The sequence below is a fragment of the Panthera uncia genome, chromosome E1, assembly GCF_023721935.1.
Source record: "Panthera uncia isolate 11264 chromosome E1, Puncia_PCG_1.0, whole genome shotgun sequence".
NCBI classification, from domain to species: Eukaryota; Metazoa; Chordata; class Mammalia; order Carnivora; family Felidae; genus Panthera; species Panthera uncia.
Window position 1 is genome coordinate 16938118 of NC_064814.1, and position 18374 is coordinate 16956491.

At 53.4% G+C, this 18374-nt stretch overlaps 2 protein-coding genes across 7 annotated transcripts; one reads left to right on the forward strand and one right to left on the reverse strand.

Annotated features, from left to right (window-relative positions):
- The first annotated feature begins 657 nt into the window (after positions 1-657).
- PRR29 (proline rich 29) lies at positions 658-3109 on the forward strand. Of its 6 annotated transcripts, none has more exons than XM_049636369.1 (6): positions 658-734; positions 975-1050; positions 1261-1373; positions 2261-2487; positions 2635-2705; positions 2856-3109. In XM_049636369.1, the coding sequence occupies exons 1-6, from the start codon at positions 675-677 to the stop codon at positions 2927-2929; spliced, it is 621 nt and encodes a 206-aa protein (XP_049492326.1). In that variant the 5' UTR covers positions 658-674; the 3' UTR covers positions 2930-3109. The 6 variants fall into 6 exon arrangements, with proteins under 6 accessions (XP_049492326.1, XP_049492330.1, XP_049492325.1 ...); XM_049636373.1 differs by having other exon boundaries at positions 2901-3109; XM_049636368.1 differs by having other exon boundaries at positions 675-758.
- Positions 3110-3741: 632 nt separating this feature from the next.
- On the reverse strand, positions 3742-16130 carry ICAM2 (intercellular adhesion molecule 2). The gene is made up of 5 exons (XM_049636367.1): positions 16007-16130; positions 8324-8581; positions 6277-6540; positions 4739-5059; positions 3742-4076 (listed from the first exon to the last, which is right to left on the reverse strand). The coding sequence occupies exons 2-5, from the start codon at positions 8514-8516 to the stop codon at positions 3928-3930; spliced, it is 927 nt and encodes a 308-aa protein (XP_049492324.1). The 5' UTR covers positions 8517-8581; positions 16007-16130; the 3' UTR covers positions 3742-3927.
- Between the last annotated feature and the right edge of the window lie 2244 nt (positions 16131-18374).

Genomic DNA, 18374 nt, shown 5'->3' on the forward strand with positions numbered 1-18374 from the left:
CTGCCGAAATAGATCTCTCCCCTCACCTGTTCTGAAGCAAAGAAGACCTTGATAACTTCCTGTCAAAAGAATGCATGCTTTGGGAATTTTTCCAGGATGTGGGACAATAATGGGGGCACTGGTGCTGAACTCCTTGGGGTTCTCCACCTCTGTAAAGCAGCAGCCAGGAATGAGGGAGCAAACGGCCATAAGGGGGGAGTCCAGGGGCCAGCCACCTGTTTCTGGCCAGGGCCCAGGTCTTTTCTGTGAACTTGGTTGATGTTCGCTTCCTTGGTCTGCTCCAGAAACCACTCCCAGCCTGAAGGACGCCCCTCTGATTCAGAGTGAAACACATCCTCTGCCCTCCTCACTCACCTGCCTCTCTCCGCCAAGTCCGCTCCTACAGAATTTTCTACGGGCCAGTCTCCCCAGCCCCTCACTCATTCACTCAACAAACACGAGCCCCCAGGCTAGGTATTGGAGGTGCACAAGGGTGAGAGGTAGAGGGAGGAGCAAGATGCGATGCCCCGGGAACCGACGCACGTTGGAGGTGGGCATCCCTCAGAGGCGACACCTCCTGTGGGAGAGCCTAACACGCCCGGAGCGCTGGGGCCGGGGAGGGACCTGCGCATGCGTGGAAGGAGAGTTTCGCGTCGCCCACGTCGCCTAGGTAACCCGGATCCGCAGAAACCAGCATGGCCTTCCGCAGCGGAGGAAGCTGGGGTCAGCTCCCATCACAGAGTGCAGCCCCGACGGTGAGGGCTGAGCCGGCCTTTGAGGTTGGCTGACTGGGGAGACGTCCCTGGAGGAAGTGGGGTGGGTGAGCCGCAGAGGAAGAGACTCAGGGAAGGGGGAGGCCGTGGGCGCGCGGGGAGAAGAACGCGGCCCCTGAGGGGTTAGGGAGGCAACTCGGGGGGCGGGGGTGTCCCGGCGTGGGGGTGAGGGTCGCCCATCCCTTGCCCGCCTGGCCTGGCTGAGTCTCCCGCTCCCCCCAGCCCTGGGTGACCGTCCTGCAGCCGCTCGCATGGGCCGCCCCACCTCCGCCCCCGCAGCCGGGCCGAGTGAAGGAAGGTGAGACTCCGGGCTCACCCGCCGTGTACCCCACTCTGCCTCGCACATTCTCTAGGCTTCCTCGAGGCACATCCCTCCCGCGCGGTCCTGGGCTGGGCGTTGGGAGATCGGAGGGGGGGGGGGTGGGGAGGAGGGTGGGCGGTGGGAAAGGCCCTGGGGCCGTGGGCAGTGGGCGACCTGGCATAGACCCGCTGAGCTCCTCCGCCCCAGACCTGCTGGAACTGATGTTGCTGCAGAACGCGCAGATGCACCAGCTGCTGCTGAGTCGCCTGGTGGCAGCAGCGCTCCACCCAGGGCCAGCTCCGCCCCAGCCCCACCCGCAGGTGCGTGCGTGGGAGGTGGGCCACCAGGGCCTTTCGCCTGGCCTGCGAGTCCAAGGGTGGGGATCCATCTAGGGGTGGACCCTTGAGAAAAAGAATCAGACAACAGTGCAGTGGACCTGGCTGGGTCCCTGTGGCATCCCTTATGTGCCAGACTCCCACGCCAGAAGCTTCCATCTGGTGGGGATCCCCAAATCCGGACCACCCAGGTCTTGTTTTCAAGGTCTCCCTGCAGTGCATCCACCACAAGAATACAGGCCCGGGAGGACAGGCACCGCTGTACCCTGGGTCTGCAGGGGGCCTGATACTTATTAGGGGCTCAAGTGATATTTGTTGAACAAGTGAAAGAATAAACGAATGGCCGTGAAGACAAGGCAGCTTTGGCGGTGGCTGTCACAGGGAGAGGTACAAGGCCCGAGTGCACACCTGGTTGGGGAAAGGCTCCTTGGAGGAGCAGGTTACCTTAGAACCCGCCCTTGAAAGCCAGGTAGGCTTTTGACGCTCAGAGGAGGCCAGGTTGTGTCCAGCGTCCAGGCTGGCCGGACCTGCTGCTGTTCCTCACGCCCCGTCCCTCAGGGGGTCCCCGGGATGAACACCCCACCTCCCTGATGAGGCACAGTTGGGGGCAAAGCCAGGGCTCTGCAGTCATACCTGGAAGCTTCCAGGCTCTGTTCAGCCACTTATTAGCTGGGTGACCTTAAATAAGTTGTTCAGCCTCTTTGAGCCTCAGTTTTCCCTCCTGAAAAATAAGAAATAAATGTCTCCAAGGTGGCTTGCTTGCATGTAGACAATGCTCCATTTTATGAGAAATTAGAGGAACAGAGGAGTGGGGGTAGGGAGAGCTGGATCTGGTATCATCATCTCTCCTCCCCCGTTCCCACAATCCCCAGGTCTACCTGGAGGGTCAACAAGAGGAATATAAGGAGGAGGAGGAGAAGCAAGCCCAGGAGGAAGGGCCTTTGGTGTTCCACCACCACTACCTCCCCTGCCCGGTGCCCAGTCCGGGTCCCCTGCTACCCTGGCCGGTCCCTTTTCTTTCTCCGCCCCCACATCAGCCTTACTTGCAGGACACGTCCAGGATTCAGCACCACCCTCCTGCCTCTGGGAGAAGGGGGTCGTAAGTGAGGCTTGGGGATCTGAGCATTGCCAGGGCCCTGCTCTGGGGCTGGGCTGGAAGAGCTCACCAGGGGCTGAGGGTGGGGTGGAGATACGTGGGGGTGAGTATCTGATGGGGGGGGGGATGTCTTTCTTTTCTCCATCTCAGGAGAGCCATCCCCCCGCCCCCACCCCCCAGTGCCACAGGGACTGTGGGTGCGGATGTACCCCCGGCTTCAGGTAGGGGCAGAGTGGGTGGGCAGTGGGGCCCAAGCCCAGGCCGGGGATGGATCAGGAGGCCAGGAGGGCTGTTTGGGGGACAGGGAGCTCCTACCACCACTACTGTAGGCAACTGGCCTGTCCCTTTCCCTTTTCTTCCTTGGGGTCCAGTGAGGCAGGAAGGGAGCCAAGGCGAAGGTGCTGTTCTCTCCCCAGACTACTATGATGCTGAGAGCCTACCATGAGGACAGATGCCAGCCCTGGGACCCTGCCAGCTTTACCGCAGGGCTGGAAAGAGCCCTGGAGCCCTTACGTGCCCCTCTAGTGCCTGTGACTCTGCACCCATGCCCAACAGCCCTTCTCCTCCCTTAGCTGCAGCCAGGCTCTCTCCTGGGTGAATCAATACACTCTTCACCCCATTGAAACCTTGGACTGACCTGATATCTGCCCGGGAGTAAGAGTCCGTCTAAGCATCGTCCAGGGCTGGGAAGCCACAGGGCGTGGTCTGGGACCCAGAGCCCTCCCTCGACCTCCTCCACTCACCCCTCTCTGGGATGGCTAGGGCTGGGGGGTGTCGATGGCCTAATGATGGAGCAGGTGAGGGGAGGACTGCTTTTATTGTCCGAGGCTCTCTGAAGGCCCAGAGTGATGGGGGAGAGGCCTGGCTCAAAGGTCCTGGAGCTGAGCCAGTTCCCTTGGGCCCCACCCTCACCCCAGGAAGCTGGTTCTTGTGGCAGAAAGGAGAAGTCAGAGCCCTGTCCCGCTCCCAGTGGGAGTGGCCTGAGGTCCCAGAGGGCCAAGAAGGAAGAGAAGTCTCTCTGCCCCACCCTCCCTCAGAAGTTAGTCACTCAGGGCCCCGTGAGAATGGGTGTCTGGTGCCCGGGCTGGTCAGCATTCGGGCACCCCAGGATCTGGGCTGGCTGGCGCTCTAGAAGGCCCCTGTGAATGAGTGGGCGGAGGGAGACTTAGGAGACATTTGGAGAGAGAAGTCTGGGCCTGGTGGGTACCCTTCCCAGCTGCTGAGTTCTATCCCAGGAGAAGACACTGAGGCACAGGGTTAAGTCCAGGTATTTATATTTAGACTAGAAGAGGAAATGGTCCCAAAGTCCTCTGCTGCTCCTTAGAGTCCTGCAGCCAGGGCTGGACCACAACCCTGAGGAGCCACGCTGACTTCCAGTGGCTGCCGTGCTGGTGACCATGCCACTCATGTAGGCTGTGCCCAGTAGGCCCGACTCAGGCCCCTTTAAGCACCTTGTACCCTGTAGGCGCCCATCTGCCTCTGGCGCCAATGCTGGCCGAAGACAAAGCACAGGAGGATAGATGTCACAAACAGGAACAGCAGCACGGACACCACTGTGATGATGACGACCATCTGGTTGTCTGGCATAGGCTCTGGGGAGGCAGGAGGGGGCAGTGGTCTTAGAAGTCTTCCGGTCCCACGTGCTAGGGCCCCAGAGGTGTGCTTGTCGCCCACCCGGCCCTCCCCCATCTTGCAGTCACCCGTGTTGCAGACGTGAGCGGCTAATGGTGTAATACCTAGGGGAAAGGTGGGCCAGGGTCCAGGCTACCAGCCAGCCCTCTGTGAGACTATGAGGGCAGATGTCCCCCAGCACATGGTTGCTGGACACCATGGCCTGGACAGTGGCGTGGTCCAGACCAAGCCCTTCCCTGGCCAGAAGTGAGTGAGCTTCTACCAAACTCTGAAGACAGGGAACACCTTGGCCATCAAGGGTCACAGAATGGCAGAGCTCCAGGGGATCTTAGGGCCAAATCTCTAGATGTAGACAGGGGCCGTGGCCAGAGAGAGGAGGTTGACTTGGTCAAGGTCACACTGGTCACTAATGGTCAAGCAACTAGTTGGGGTCCAAACTGGGCACATGGAGAGAGCTTCGGGGAAGACAGAGAGCAAGAGGGAACCCCCTGGGATTAAGTGTGGGGTCCCTGGGCGCCTGGCCCCTGAGCTGGCAGAGAACGTGGTGAAGGTTTTTTCTTCCCCTAAGGAACGGGAGATGAATGCTCCCTCCCACCCCCTCCTTCTGGGGGCTCTCCCTCACCATAGACCTTGAGCGTCTGGGGCTCTGAGACACCGTGAATGATGTCCCCACCAAGAGACCGCAGGTCCAGGTCTGCCCGGCAGGAGAAGTTGTGGCGGCCGTCTTCCTTGTGAGCTGTGGCGTTACGTGTGACTGTGGCCTCTTGGGGGGCAAGTGCCATCGTCCTAAAGGTCTGGTTGTGCATGGCCTCCTTGCCACGGAGCAGGGTGAGAGTGAGGCTCTCAAGAGGTGCCACATTGGGCACCCAGCACTCGATGGTGAAGGATCCCCCCACAGCCACCCGAGTGGGCTTCAGCTTCAGCAGCACTTGCTTTGGAGGGTCTGTGGGGAAGAAAGAGCGGGGGGTTCTGGTCAGAATGAGGGTGCTGTCCCAGCAGGCCCCACCCAGCCAGGCCCAGCCCCTGGCACCGTAGTGTTATCAGGTTCTTGGCTGGATTTGGGAAAGCGGGCTGGGGCCTGGTCTGCTCTAGAGTGTAGAGAGAGGAAGAAGGAAACACTTCAGGGTGAAGGACATATTGGGTGGTAGTTTTACCAACATGATATTTTCTGGAATGGTCAAGAATGGAGGTGGTCAGGTGTCTACAAAGAGGAGGTCCAGAAAGTGTACGGCCAGCTAGAAATAAAAAATTTGGATCGGTCTCCTCCAGAAATCAAACACAGATTTCCACATTAAACAGCTGGATGATTATATTGGGACTTAGAAGGGAGTGTTCGTTAGATCAGGGCCGCGCGTTGTGGGGTCCTCACTTAAGAGGCAGGGACTGGAGTCAGACCTGCCTTGCTTCTCCAGGATCAGATTCATAGCCGCCTCCATCCTTTATCTATTAAACAGGGCCCTCCGTGGTACCCTGGATTCTCTTGTGAACTAGAATACCTTGCCCGTCACCCCAGGATAATAGGCTGGATTTAGGACATCTTTCTATTCACTTGATCCACTGATGTTGGTCATGGGAAAGACCCAAGCCATACTCTTGGTGCTGAGATGTGGAGGGAATCCTGGCCTATGGGAAGGTCTCCATGGCCCACATGCAATTGTGTGTGTGTGTGTGTGTATGTGTGTGTGTGTGTGTGTGTGTGTGTGTGTGATGGTCACACATTTTCCAGGGGCCCCCAGGAATATAAAAGCCCCAGGGGGTGCCTTAACCTTCTCTCCGTGAAGGGCAGGGGCGACTGGAGAGCACACTGGCCTTTCTTTTAGTGCCCCACTACTCGTCACGGGGAGGGGGGTGTCCACTGCTACCGAGCGGGGAGGAGATTGCGGGCCCTGCCCGGGAAATGACTTTTAGATTTGTGCAGACCTTGCTTAGATTGTCCTCTGAGCAAGCCCCAGACCTGGGGTTGCCAGCAGGCTCAAGGAGGCCAGTGAAGGGTGTGAGCAGATTCTGAGCCCAAGGTGGGGGGTCCTGTTCCTTGTCACCCCAGCAGCCCAGGGAGGTGGGAACCATATGTAGTGCCCGGGAGCAGTAACAGAGTAGCCCGGCAGACACGCAGCCGACACAGGCTCAGCCCGCGGGAAGGAGGGTCCGTGTGGCACTCACAGAACACGCTGACGTTGAGACTCTTTAACTTCTGCTTCCTGGAGCAGGTGAAGTAGCAGTAGATGATTGTGTCCTGGGAGACATTGGAGACCAAGTACTGCTTCCACTGAGTTCCACTGGCCACCAGAGTCTTGGTTAGAGTGGTTTCCAGGCCGCTGGTGTCAGGCAGGGCACAGCTGGTACTACAGTTGATCAACGTGGACCCTCCGGGCTCCACCACCAGCTGCTCTGGATACGTGTGTACCTCAAACGTCTCACCAGACCCTGGAAGACCAGAAATACGGGGCAGCAAATGTCTCCGCTGCCCTGCACCATGGAACTGCCCACCACGGGCTGTCTGATCAAGGGACAGGTGCCCAGGAAGAACGTCCAGAGACGGCCCCTCTGCTACTCTCCCCTTGTTCAGGCCTTATTTATTACCTCACCTCTAGACAGAGGTCTCCCTGCTGCCCCAGCTGTCTCCCTGCCTCTGGTTACTCTTCCTCCAGCCCATCACCTTCAAATTAGTCTTCTCCATCTCCCTTCTTCTTACATCTTCCATCACCATGGGGAGGGATCCTATTTGACCTTCAAAGCCCAGCCCAAATGTCCCCTTCTCCATGAAGGCCTCTCAGAACTGGAGGTGGACTGTGTCCTCTTGGCCCCTGTGGCCATGGGTTTAACCCTTTCTCCTTTCTTTTCTTCTGCCAATGCTCTTTGAAAAGCTGTTCTGTGCCAGGTGCCATTCTAGGCTCTGGTGACACGGCAGTGACCAAAGCAGAACAAACCCTGCCCTTGCAGAGCTCACATTATAGTGAAGGAGACAGACGATAATCAGCAAGTGAAATAGCCAGCCTGCCGGGTGGTGACAAGTGCCCAGGGAAGGAGAGAGGGGGTGGGTGGAGCCGTCATTTTAATAGTCAGCACAGGCCTCACCAAGATATCCAGCAAAGACCTGGAGGGGCTGCGGGTGAGCCCTGCAGCTATCTGGGGAGGGGGAGTGTTTCCAGCACTAAGACCCCAGGTCAAGGGCATGCTTGGTATGCTTGAGGAATGGCAAGATCGGGATGGCTGGAGCTCAGCAAGGAGGAAGGCAGGGGGAGAAGAGTTTAGAAAGGTAATTGCAAATGATTTATATTCATGCTGACTCTCCCTTAGATGTTCTGGAGCTTCTGGAAGGCAGGGCCCAGATTTTTCAGGTTTCTCTTAGTGCTTAGCACAATGCCCTGTGTATGGCAGACATTCGGGAAGTACTTGATGCATAAAGATTGAGTCCCTAGTGCTCACCTCCCACTCAGTGATGGCCAGAAGGTCCTTGGTCCCAACCAACTGGGCCTGCCCTGTGCTCCCACAGCTCCAGCATGTCCCCACTGAGCCCTCAGCTGGTGGCATATAATGAAATGACAAGAAAGGAGCTTTGCAGGTAGACAGAGCTGGATTCAAATCCTGAGTTTGCCAGGTACCAGCTGTGTGACCCTGGGCAAGGTGCTTTCTCTCTCTGAACCTGTTTCTTCATCTGTCAAATGGGCTAGTAATCCCCTTCCTGCAGGGTTGTGGTGAAAGCTCAGTGAGATAGTACTTGAAAAGCACCTGGCAGGTTGTCCAAAACAGAGTGCTCAGCACATGGTGGCATTTTCCTTCAAGTCCCCTGACCCCCTGGAAGATGTGTGGGTTTCCCTTCTGTAGGCCGTAGTCAAAAGGCAATGTCCTCTGCTGCCCCCTGCTGTCTCGAAGCCACATCTGAGGAACAGCTGGGGCACTCCCTCACTTTTCCTTGAACCCCAGCAACCCCTTCCACCTCAGGTCCCCGTGCAGCCCACCATTCGGCCTCCATGACCTGCCACAGGCCACGAAGCTGTGTCCAAAAGGCTAGCTTTTTTTTCTTCGCCCCCAGGATCATGGAGAAGCCAGGCTGGCACGGCATCCTGTACCGGTGGTGGCCGCCACTGTGTTCAAAGCCTCAGTGACTTCAGGACCAGGACCCCCTCCCACGCCTGAAGCCAGGGGAGCAGGGGCCCACCCTCTGGGCTGGCATGCGCCAAGTCAGGAACCCCAGGCACCAGCTCACCTGGGCAGCAGAACAGGGCGAGAAGGGTGGCAGGCAGGCCCCAGCAACCAAAAGGGGACATCTTGAGCGGCATCCACAGGCTCACGGTGAACAGCTGAGGGCTGCCTGGAGAGAGATGGTGGGCCCAGGTCAGGGAGTGGTGGCCTGGAGCTGCAGCCCGGAACTCTAGCCTTCTATGCGCTGGTGACCACATTTCCTCTCATTATCTGAGAGGTTCTCGGGAAGTCACTTGGGAGGCTGGCTCTCAGAGCTCCAGGCCTGCAAGAACACAGGCAGAGGAAGCTGGGTTGTAGCCGATAAGCCGGGATACAACCTGGCCTCCTGCCATGCTGCTGTGCAGGGGGCAGGGCGAGCGACAGCTGCGCGTGTCTGTGAGGGACGTGAGTGTGCATGGGGCTCGGTGCACTGTGGGTGCATAGAGGGCAGTGATGCCTAGGAGCCCCAGACCTGGGAACCCCAAATCCCAAGGACACGTTGTCCAGTTCCCCTCTGGGAAGACAGTATTCAAAGTCAGGCCGGTCCAGGACATGCAGTCTCCACAGCAAAGCGGCAGGGAGCCAGACTTCTTTAAGGAGACCTGGGCAGGAACTGGAGGCACTCCAGCGGACCCCCAGCACAGCTACTTACACCTCAACACCCACCCACTTGCAACCTTGACCTGTCCTGACTCAGCCGATAGGGACAATTTGAGGGAAGTGCTCCCACAACCGTTCCCCAGCAGCCCAGACACAGAGGTAATGGGGGTCAGTCTGGCTGTAGCCCAAACCCCAGCCTCTATTTCCAGGGCCTGGTTTATTGTGTCTCCCCCAGCCCTTCCAGGCAGGGAGCCTTGGTCTGGGGATGGGGGGCTCAGGGCCTGAGGCACTGCCGTGCATTTCTAGGGAGGCTTTATCACCTACTGAGGGAATCTCCAGAAGCAGGAGTCCCTGGGGCCAGCAGAGCCTGGGAGAGGCAGGAGAGGAGCAGGTCTCCTTGCTTTATCAGGGGCGCCTCAGCGTTTTCAGGGCTCAGGCCAAACTCCATTCCTGGGTTGCGAGGGTGAAGTCGTGCCTTTCTCTTTGGCTGCTGAGGCCAAAGGCTGTCACCACCACGTGTGGTGGGCAAGTGTCGCTTGTCAGCCCGGACCCGGGCACGTCCCTGGACAGCACTGCTTTGGAGTGATGCCGAGAGAAGATGCAGAAAAGAGCAAGCCGTAACCCCAGCCCGGGATCTGGTCCGTGTGGCTGCAGGAAACACTCCCCGAACCCTCGGGGAGGCTGAGGGTGCGGCCCTGGGGCTCGGACAGCAGGCACTGCTGTGCGGAGACTCTGTGGTCTCCACCGGGTCAGAAGAATGATGATGATGAGAGCAATAACGACAAAAATAATAACAAAAGTAATGCAATAGTGAGTGTTTACTGACTGTTGATCAGCACCATCATAAGGGCTCTACAAACATTAACTAACCAATCCCCCAATTCCATGAGGCAGGTACTATTACTGTCCCCATCTTAGCGATGGGGAAACTGAGGCAGAGAGAGATTAACTGACGTGTCCAACGTCACATACCTAGGGAAGCGTGAAGTCTATATGAGTGAAAGGAGCTGTGGTGATGCCAAAGCCCACAGGGCAGGGGCAAGAGAAGGATTCTTAGACACTTCATCCCCGGGAGACCCTTGGGAGGGGAATGCAAGATAGCAGGAGGCCAGAGGAAATTTCTGGGGTCTTCTTTGCCATGCCAGGCTGGGGGAGGAGGGTGGCTCATGCCCAGGGAGCTCCAGACAGCTTCTGGAAGGGTCTGTGACTGTGAATCCCAACCACACATGCTGCTGGGCCAGCCTGACTCTATCCCCACAGGGGTGAAGCTCCTGGGGCCCATAGGTTCTGCTCTAAGCCTGTCAGCCCCTGTTCCCACCTACCACTTCCTCTTTGCTCTCTCCCTCTCTTGCCCTGGGCAGGCCCTCCTTGCCTGGGGCACACCAGGCCCACGAACACGGCCGTGTTAGACGTGTGTTATCTCTGATAGCTTACACATCAACTTTCTTTCCCTCCCCACTGGCCTCCCACCCAAGGGGCTGAAGCTGAATGTCACATACTGCTGTTCTAACGCAGACAGGCCTGGCAAACGGTTGATGGTGGATGGATGGATGAGTAAATGAATGGAAGAAATAGTTTGTCTTCATGTACAACCCAGGCAAGATTGGATGGGGGTCTGACATCTCTGCCGACCCCGAGGCCACGGAGCTGGGCTGAACACATAACAAGGCCAACCAGGGCCCCTTACTCCCCAAAGATGGGCACTCAGAGTTAGGCCTGGGCGGTGTTTTTCCCGGGACTCTGAACAAGAACTGGTGGAAACGAGCCCTTCCCTTTCTGATCCTAACAGTACGCACCCAAGAGCCAGCAGCCGTCTGTGCGTATGCCCTGGCAAGTGAGGAAGCTGGTAGAAAGGAACTCCACTCAGCAGTGGAGGGAAAGTGACCCAGAATTGCCCCAGGTCACGTGCTGGCTGTGGGGTGGACTCTGGCAGGAAGTGAGTTGGGTTGAGGGCTCACGATGATTCTGTGTGGCAAAAATGAAAGAGCTTTTCAGGCCCTTCACCTGCCCATTGGAGTCCAGGGCTGGCTACGGGTCCTTGCACAGGGAGTTATTTTGAGCCCTGTTCTGCCTCACAGAACTTTCCGGACAGAATGGGAGGGTGGGGGGGGAGGGAGGGTGCTCTACTTGCATGAGGCCTGGAGGTCTTCTGGGAGAGAGAATAAAGTGGTTTCGGGGGCCTGATGATCAGACCCTAGAAGGCCATGATGGATGCTTTCAAACAAAGAAGGAAGACCAAAGCTTCCTGATGCCAAGAAGTTGCCCATGGACAAAAGGAAACCGACCATGATGTAGATGAGAGAAGAAATTCTGGTGTTCCGTCTCGGAACACTGTCCCACCACCAAATACTTCCTGGCTTATTCTTTAGGGTCTCTGAGTTCTCCAATGAAGGGGACAATGAAGCTGGAAGAGTGAGGATGCTCCAGAAGATTCAAGAGGATTGGAGGGGAGGGGAGGTTGGAGCGTTAGTTTGGGAAGTGAACTCATGTCTCCACAGGGCTTTGGAAGGCTTCTGTCCTGACTGGGTCTTAATCCAGTGACTTCTCCTGTGTTCCCAGCAAAACAGTCTTTCAAGAACCAAGGTGAGATAAAGACACGATAAACAAAGCCTGAGAGAGTTTACCCCCAAGATACTCCACTAGAGGAACTTTTAAAGATGTGCGTCCAGAAGAAGGAAAAATGATTGCAGGACCGTTTTCTATGCAAGAAGGAAGGATGGGAAAACAAAAGTGTAAATGAATATGAATGAAAACAAAACAACCACTGTCTGCAGTAACAATATTTATAATACTTAATTTGAGAAGTCTTAAAATGTTCAAAAGTAAAATACTGGGCAATAATACTTAAAAGAGGATTATGGTTCAAGCTTTCTAAACTCTGTGTTGCTTAGGAGGGAGGATATACTTTAAGTTATAGAAGCAGGGTAAAGTTGTAAGAAAAACCAACAGAGATAGGGTATTTAAGTTAGAAACCACTAGAGAAGCTTAAAACGGCATGAAAACAACCTTTAATCAAAAGAATTAAAGGAGAAAAACATGGAAAAAGAGGGGCAAGTGTAAATTTTTAAAAAGGTGGTATTCAAAAGTCCAAATTTATAATAATCACAATAAAGATGAAACATTTAATGATAGTTGAATAAATTGTCAGATCGATTTTTTTTTTTTTAATCCTTGCTCCTTGTGGGGTCAGAAGAATTTGGTGGTCTCAGTCGGAAGAGCATGTGACTCTTGATCTCAGGGTCATGAGTTCGAGCCCCGCGTCGGGCTGGCAGCTCGGAGCCTGGAGCCTGCTTTGGATTCTGTGTCTCCTTCGCTCTCTGCCCCTCCCCCCGCTCATGCTCTGTCTCTCTCTCTCTGTGTCAAAAATAAATAAACATTTAAAAAAATCAAAAAATCAAAATAAAATCTTAAAAAAATTTTTTTTGTTCAAGTCCTTGCCCTGTGTTAATCTATTCCTGGCTGGTGTCTGGATTGAATGCAAGGACAAAGCCTTGTATTCATAAATCAGGCACAACAGAAGGGCCGGGAAAAGGAATAGTTCACGGACCTGTTATCTCGACAAATCTGCAAACTTTTAATGTGATTCACGGCCATGCCCTTGGAAACGAGATTTGATGTGACTAGCACACAGGCATGACCTGGGTCATGATTCCCTCTGATGTCCTGCAGGCAGGCATGTTGTCCTGCACACACAGCTCAGTTCTGAGTCATTTTAGCTTCTGGACAGCTTACAGGCAGAGGGTGCCTGTGCATCTGTCAGATGTAGGTCAGAGGTGTTGGACTGAGAAAATGGATAAGGCAGGCACAGTAACCCTGATAACAGGAAGCAGAAAGGGAGGGACTTTCCAAGTTGGAAAGAGGGTTCAGAAGACAATAACCACTTCTGCCCTCCCCTGCTTAGATTTCTGGTGATACACCCTGTCACAGGGGTACTTCCCTCTGTTTTTCTCTCAGCAAAACTTGACATCTGATTACTAAGAGAAGGGAGAAGAAAAGGGAAACTAACATTTCGTTGACCTGTATTCCCTGCTAGGGACTGAGCGGAGGTGTTAATACGTTGTTTTATTTAATTATCATACCAGATCCATACAAATAAGGAACCATTCTGATGATGCATTTGAGAAAGCAGGGGCTTGGGTGGATTAATAATGTGCCCAGCTCATGGAAGTATGAGGGGATAGAGCAAGAGGAAAACTGAGGAAAGATCAGTGGTTGCCAGGGGTAGGGGAGGAGGGACGGGTGAAGAGGCAGACAACAGAGGATTTTTAGAGCATTGGAACTACTCTGTGTGAGCTATGATACGGACACGTGCCATGATACGTTTGTCTAAACCCACGATGGGGCGCCTGGGTGGCTCAGTCTGTAAGTGTCTGACTTCAGCTCAGGTCATGATCTCGCAGTTCGTGAGTTCAAGCCCCACTCGAACTGTGCTGACAGCTGGGAGCCTGGAGCCTGCTTCAGATTCTGTGTTTTCCTCTCTCTCTGCCGCTCGCTTGCAATCTGTCTGTCTGTCTCTCTCTCTCAAAGATAAACATTTAAAAAAATGTAAACCCATGAATGCACAATGACACGTCCATGCAGGTTCACTGAATGTAACAGATGTACCAATCCGGTGGGGGAGGTTGACAACAGGGCAGACTGTGCACGTGTGGGGGCGGTTTTGTTTTGCGGTGAAGCTAAAGCTACTCTAAAACAAAACAAAACAAAAACACAAAAACAAAAACAAAAAAGCCGATTTTTAAAAATAGCTCAAACGCACTACCTCAGAAGAGAAACTTCCGGGTTAGGGTTCTTGCCAGCTTGTTGAAAAGGCAGGTTTTAAAACTCCACTCTTATTCAGCAGGGTTTAATGGAAGCCATGGACTCAGTTATTCCTAAATTCTCGTCTCAGATTAGATTTTCAAAACATGAAAACACAAACCCCACTTGTCTGTTGTTTATGAGTCGCACCTTAGGCGTTAAGAGTATGGAAGGGTTGCAAAGTCAGAGAATGGGGAAAAAGATACGTGGCAAACACTACCCACAAGAAAAATGGGACATCTCTGTTCATAGTAGAGAAAGAGAACTTCTACAACAAAAATGTTTATTAGGGATAGTGTTAGGATACGCCTGCTAAATGTTTCCCAGAAGTGGGAGAGAAGTTCCCTAAGATGCAGCCCTCAAGCAGCGAAGGATAGGAGCTGGTGGATATGAAGAGCTCCAGTGTCTTCCTTTTCCTTGGGCAATTCTGGGAAGCATCTAGCAGGCCTATCAGAGGTCCCAACAGTCAAGCTCCCGTTGCCTACAGCCGTGACATCAGTCAAGCTCCTGTAATTGGCTTTTCTTCCTTCCCTTCTCAGTCACCCTGCCCTCCTTTCTGGAATCACCTGTCTAATAACCTACCTGAACCCAAGTCTTTGTTCCAGGCTCTGCTTTTCAAGGAGCTCAAACTAAACACTCAGGGTGCCTGAGTGGCTCAGTTGGTCAAGTGTCTGACCCTTGATTTTGGCTCAGGTCATGATCCCAGGGTTGTGGGATTGAGCCCTGCGTCAGGGGGCTCAATGTGGAGCCTGCCTAAGATTCTCTCTCTTTCTCTCTCTCTCTCTCTCTCTCTCTCTCTCTGCCTTTGCTCCTCTCCCCCTCTCACATGCTCTCTCTCTAAAATAAAATAAAATAAAATAAAATAAAATAATAATAAAGGAGCTCAAACTAAAAATTTACACCAACGGATTTAAGAAGAAAAACACATGATCATCTCAACAGATCCAGGGGGGAAAAATGATGACATTCAGTACACTTTCATGAAAAAGACCTTAGCAGATTAGAAGGAAATTTCCTTAACCTGATAAAGAGAACTTACAAAAAGCTTATGTATATATTATTTTTAATAAGTAAATCTTAGCAGTATTTCCTTTATATTTTTTTAAAGTTTATTTTGAGACAGAGAGCAAGAGAGAGCAGGAGAGGGGCAAAGAGAGGGACAGGCAGGATCCCAAGCGGGCTTTACGCTATCAGTGAGGAGCCCAATGTGGGGCTCAAACTCATGAACCGTGAGATCATGACCTGAGCCGAGATCAAGGGTTGGATGCTTAACTGACTGAGCCCCCAGGTGCCCCAGGAACATTTCCTTTAAAAGCAGGAACCAAAAGAGGATGCCTACTGTCTCTGTTGGTATTTAGCAGCACCAGAGGTCCTGGACAGAGCAGTAAGACAAGAAAAAGAAATTAAAGCCCTAAGGATGAAAAACAAAAGAACAAAACTGTCAGTATTTTCATATGATATGGTAGCCTGGGTAGTAAATCCAAAAGAATGATCAGAAAAGTGATTCAAAATAAGAAGGGATTGGGGTCTCTGGGTGGCTCAGTTGGTTAAGCGTCCGACTCTTGATTTCGGCTCAGGTCATGATCTCACAGTCCGTAGGTTCAAGCCGAGAGTTGGGCTCTGTTCTGACGGCACTGAGCTTACTTGGGATTCTCTCTCTTTCCCACTCTCTCTGCCCCTCCCCTATTCTCTCTCTCTCAAAAATAAATAAACATTAAAAAAATAATAAGGGATTTTAGCAAGGCAACTAGCTATCAGGTCAATGTCCAAAAATAAGTTGCTTTTATGTGTATCAGTAACGTACAAAAGTAGAATTAAAAAACCACATCATTTATAGTAGCAGAAAAAGAGGAATAAACTAGCAAAATATGTATAAGACCTACAGTAAGAAGTTACAAAAGAGACTCATCATGAACCCCAGATGCAATCCCGGGAGGAAGGGGACCATGCCTTTCTCCATGCATCAGCTCCGAGCACAGTGCCCTTGGCTAGAGCCATACCCACGTGGTCAAAAAGGCAGCCCCCTGCTTCTAAATCGGCCAAGCGATGACAGAGCAGGAAAGAGGAGGACAATAATAGGAAACGGGCACAGAAGCAGGGTCAGTAAACTCTTGAACTCAGAGACCGCAAGGGGAGCTTCCCCCGCAGGGAACATCGGCCCAGAAGGAACTCTGGGGACCCGGGAGGGCGCCGGGGTGGGCCTTCCCCTCAGTCCAGGGGAATCAGGCCAGAGAGGGGAGGGGACTACAAGTCAGGCCTGGACCCTCCGACCCGGGCTCCCAGGAGGGAAGGAGAAGCGTGACGTTACCTGTCCTCTGCTAAACGGAGGAATGTTCCAGGAAAGTAGGGCGGCCTGGGGTCTGGAGCCTGGAGACGTGAGAGAGGCCGAGGTGCTCAGGGCCTGTGGTTCTGCGTCTGTGAATTCAGACCTCCCCTTCCCGCGGCACTCACGAGTCACGTGCTTCCTGTGATGGGCTCCCACCTCAGATTAACCTCCTGTCAGCCCGCTCCCTCTTCTTCTTTTTTTTGTTTTTGTTTTCAATTTTGTTAATGTTTTATTTAAGATTGAGCGCGAGTCGGGGAGGGGCAGAGAGAGGGAGGGAGATCCAGAATCCGAAGCAGGCTGCAGGCTCCAGGCTCTGCAATCTCAGCGGAGAGCCGGATACGGGGCTCGAACCAGCCAACTGTGCGATCATGACCCAAGCTGAAGTCGGAGGCTTAACTGACTGAGCCGCCCAAGCGCCCCTCCCTCTTCTTTTAAATGGTGACAACATTTACACGCCAGAAGATTTACCGCGGTCACTATTTTAGCAGACAGTTTTGTGGCGTTCAGTACATTCACATTGTTGTGCGGCCATCGCCAACATCCATCCATTTCCGGAACTTTATCATCTTCCCAAACGGAAACCCTGTCCCATGAAACACTAACTTCACCACCCTACCCCCCGTCCCCCCAACCAGGCTCTGGCAACCACCGTTCTACCTTCTGTCCGTACAAATTCGATTATTCTAGGAACCGCATATGAATAGGATTGTACAGTATTTGTCCTTTGGTCACGGGGTTACTTCACTTAGCGTGATGTCCTCGAGGTTCATCCATGTCGTGGCATGTGTCAGAATTCACTTCCTTTTAGAATTCTTTTTAATGTTTATTTACTTTTTGAGAGAGCGAGACAGAGACAGAGTGTGAGCAGGGGAAGGGCAGACAGAGAGAGAGAGAGAGAGGGAGACACAGAATCGGAAGCAGGCTCCGGGCTCCGAGCTGTCAGCCCAGAGCCCGACGCGGGGCTCGAACTCACGAACCGTGGGATCATGACCTGAGCTGAAGTCGGACGCTTACCGACTGAGCCACCCAGGTTGAGCAACGTTGCAGGTAGGCACCACATTTTGTTTATCCATCCATTGGTTGATGGACACTTGGGTTCCTCCACCTTCTGGCTATTGTGAATAACGCTGCTATGAACGTGGGCACAAATATGTCCCTGAGTCCCTGCTTTCAGCTCTTTGAGGTGAATGCGGTATTACTGGATCACGGGATAGTTCTATGTGTAATTTTTTGAGGAACCGCCATACCATTTCCCCCTACTCTCTCTTTTGATGTGCGGTTTCTGCGCTACTGGGGGCCTTTGTCGAGTAGCCAGTTCCAGGATGAGCCACCTGTTGTCCCCCCGCACGAGGCTACTTAATGCCACAGAGGTGGCATTCCCTGTACCTGACATGCCCTGCCACGAGAAACTTCTATTTGTGACTAAGAACCATTGCTTTCTCAGATCTTGTCACACCTGCCGCGTTGCCTAGCAATTTAAAAAAACCTACCCTAGCAGAGTGGTTTTGCTCCAGTAGGTAGAAAATATCAAAGCCGGGTGCAGAGGTGGGGGCTGGGCGGCCAGCGAGGCTCACCCACGAGCGGGGGATCTTGCGACCACAGGCCAGCCCCACAGCACACCATTTAAATTCCTCGCTTAGCGAAGTCACAAATCAGATCGTGTGAGAGGCCACAGGACAGTCAAGGGCATGAGTGCTGAGGGTCTGCTGGGCTCTGGAACAATCTGTCTTGGTACTTCTGTGCCTCAGTGTCTTCACAAAAGTTCTTTTTGGAAACTTCCTGTCATATATGCTGACAAAACAAAGCCAATGTAGAATGTTGGGTGGGAGGGCATCAGGGCCCAAGTTGGAGGAGCTCATGTGACTTGAAAGTTTTGATGGCATCTGTTATAGACATAAATTGGGATGCATATCCCGCTTGTAATTTCCCCAGGAGTTACGTCTGGACTTGGCCCTTTTTGCGGGGAATGCCTCCTTTCCCTACTCCAGAAGGTTTTCTAGGGAGCTTCTGTCCTCCGACTCAACCCCACTTTCCTGCCAAATGACTTGTCCAAGGTTGGCATCATGGTACCCCAACTTCAGGTCTTACCCTGAGTTTTGTTTTGTTTGATGGGATCGTTGTTTAGCAGGTTGAAGAAAGAGCCTTTTCCTGCCTGTTGCAGAAGTTGGAGGACAGAGGTTGCCTGAGGTTATCACACCATTCACAGGAGAGAAGGGATCTGTAGAAGGCGAGGAAGTCAAAATGTACAGAGAAGAGGTGAAAACATTCCGATGATGTTCTAGTCCCTGGTTCCAGCCATTCCTGAAGACTGTTCCTGAAGGTTGGTTTCCACGGGCCTATCCTGTTGCCA

Bases quoted from the DNA above. Each gene is read 5' to 3' on its own strand.
- ICAM2 (XM_049636367.1), bottom strand. From the start codon at position 8,516: ATGTGGTCACCAGCGCATAGAAGGCTAGAGTTCCGGGCTGCAGCTCCA. The intron at 6,541-8,323 runs GTGAGCTGGTGC...CTGGTCTTCCAG, and splicing joins CGCCCTGTTCTGCTGCCCAG to GGTCTGGTGAGACGTTTGAG. The intron at 5,060-6,276 runs GTGAGTGCCACA...TCTTCCCCACAG, and splicing joins TCTCAACGTCAGCGTGTTCT to ACCCTCCAAAGCAAGTGCTG.
- PRR29 (XM_049636368.1), top strand. From the start codon at position 675: ATGGCCTTCCGCAGCGGAGGAAGCTGGGGTCAGCTCCCATCACAGAGT. The intron at 759-974 runs GTTGGCTGACTG...CGCTCCCCCCAG, and splicing joins GGGCTGAGCCGGCCTTTGAG to CCCTGGGTGACCGTCCTGCA. The intron at 2,706-2,855 runs GTAGGGGCAGAG...CTTGGGGTCCAG, and splicing joins GGATGTACCCCCGGCTTCAG to TGAGGCAGGAAGGGAGCCAA.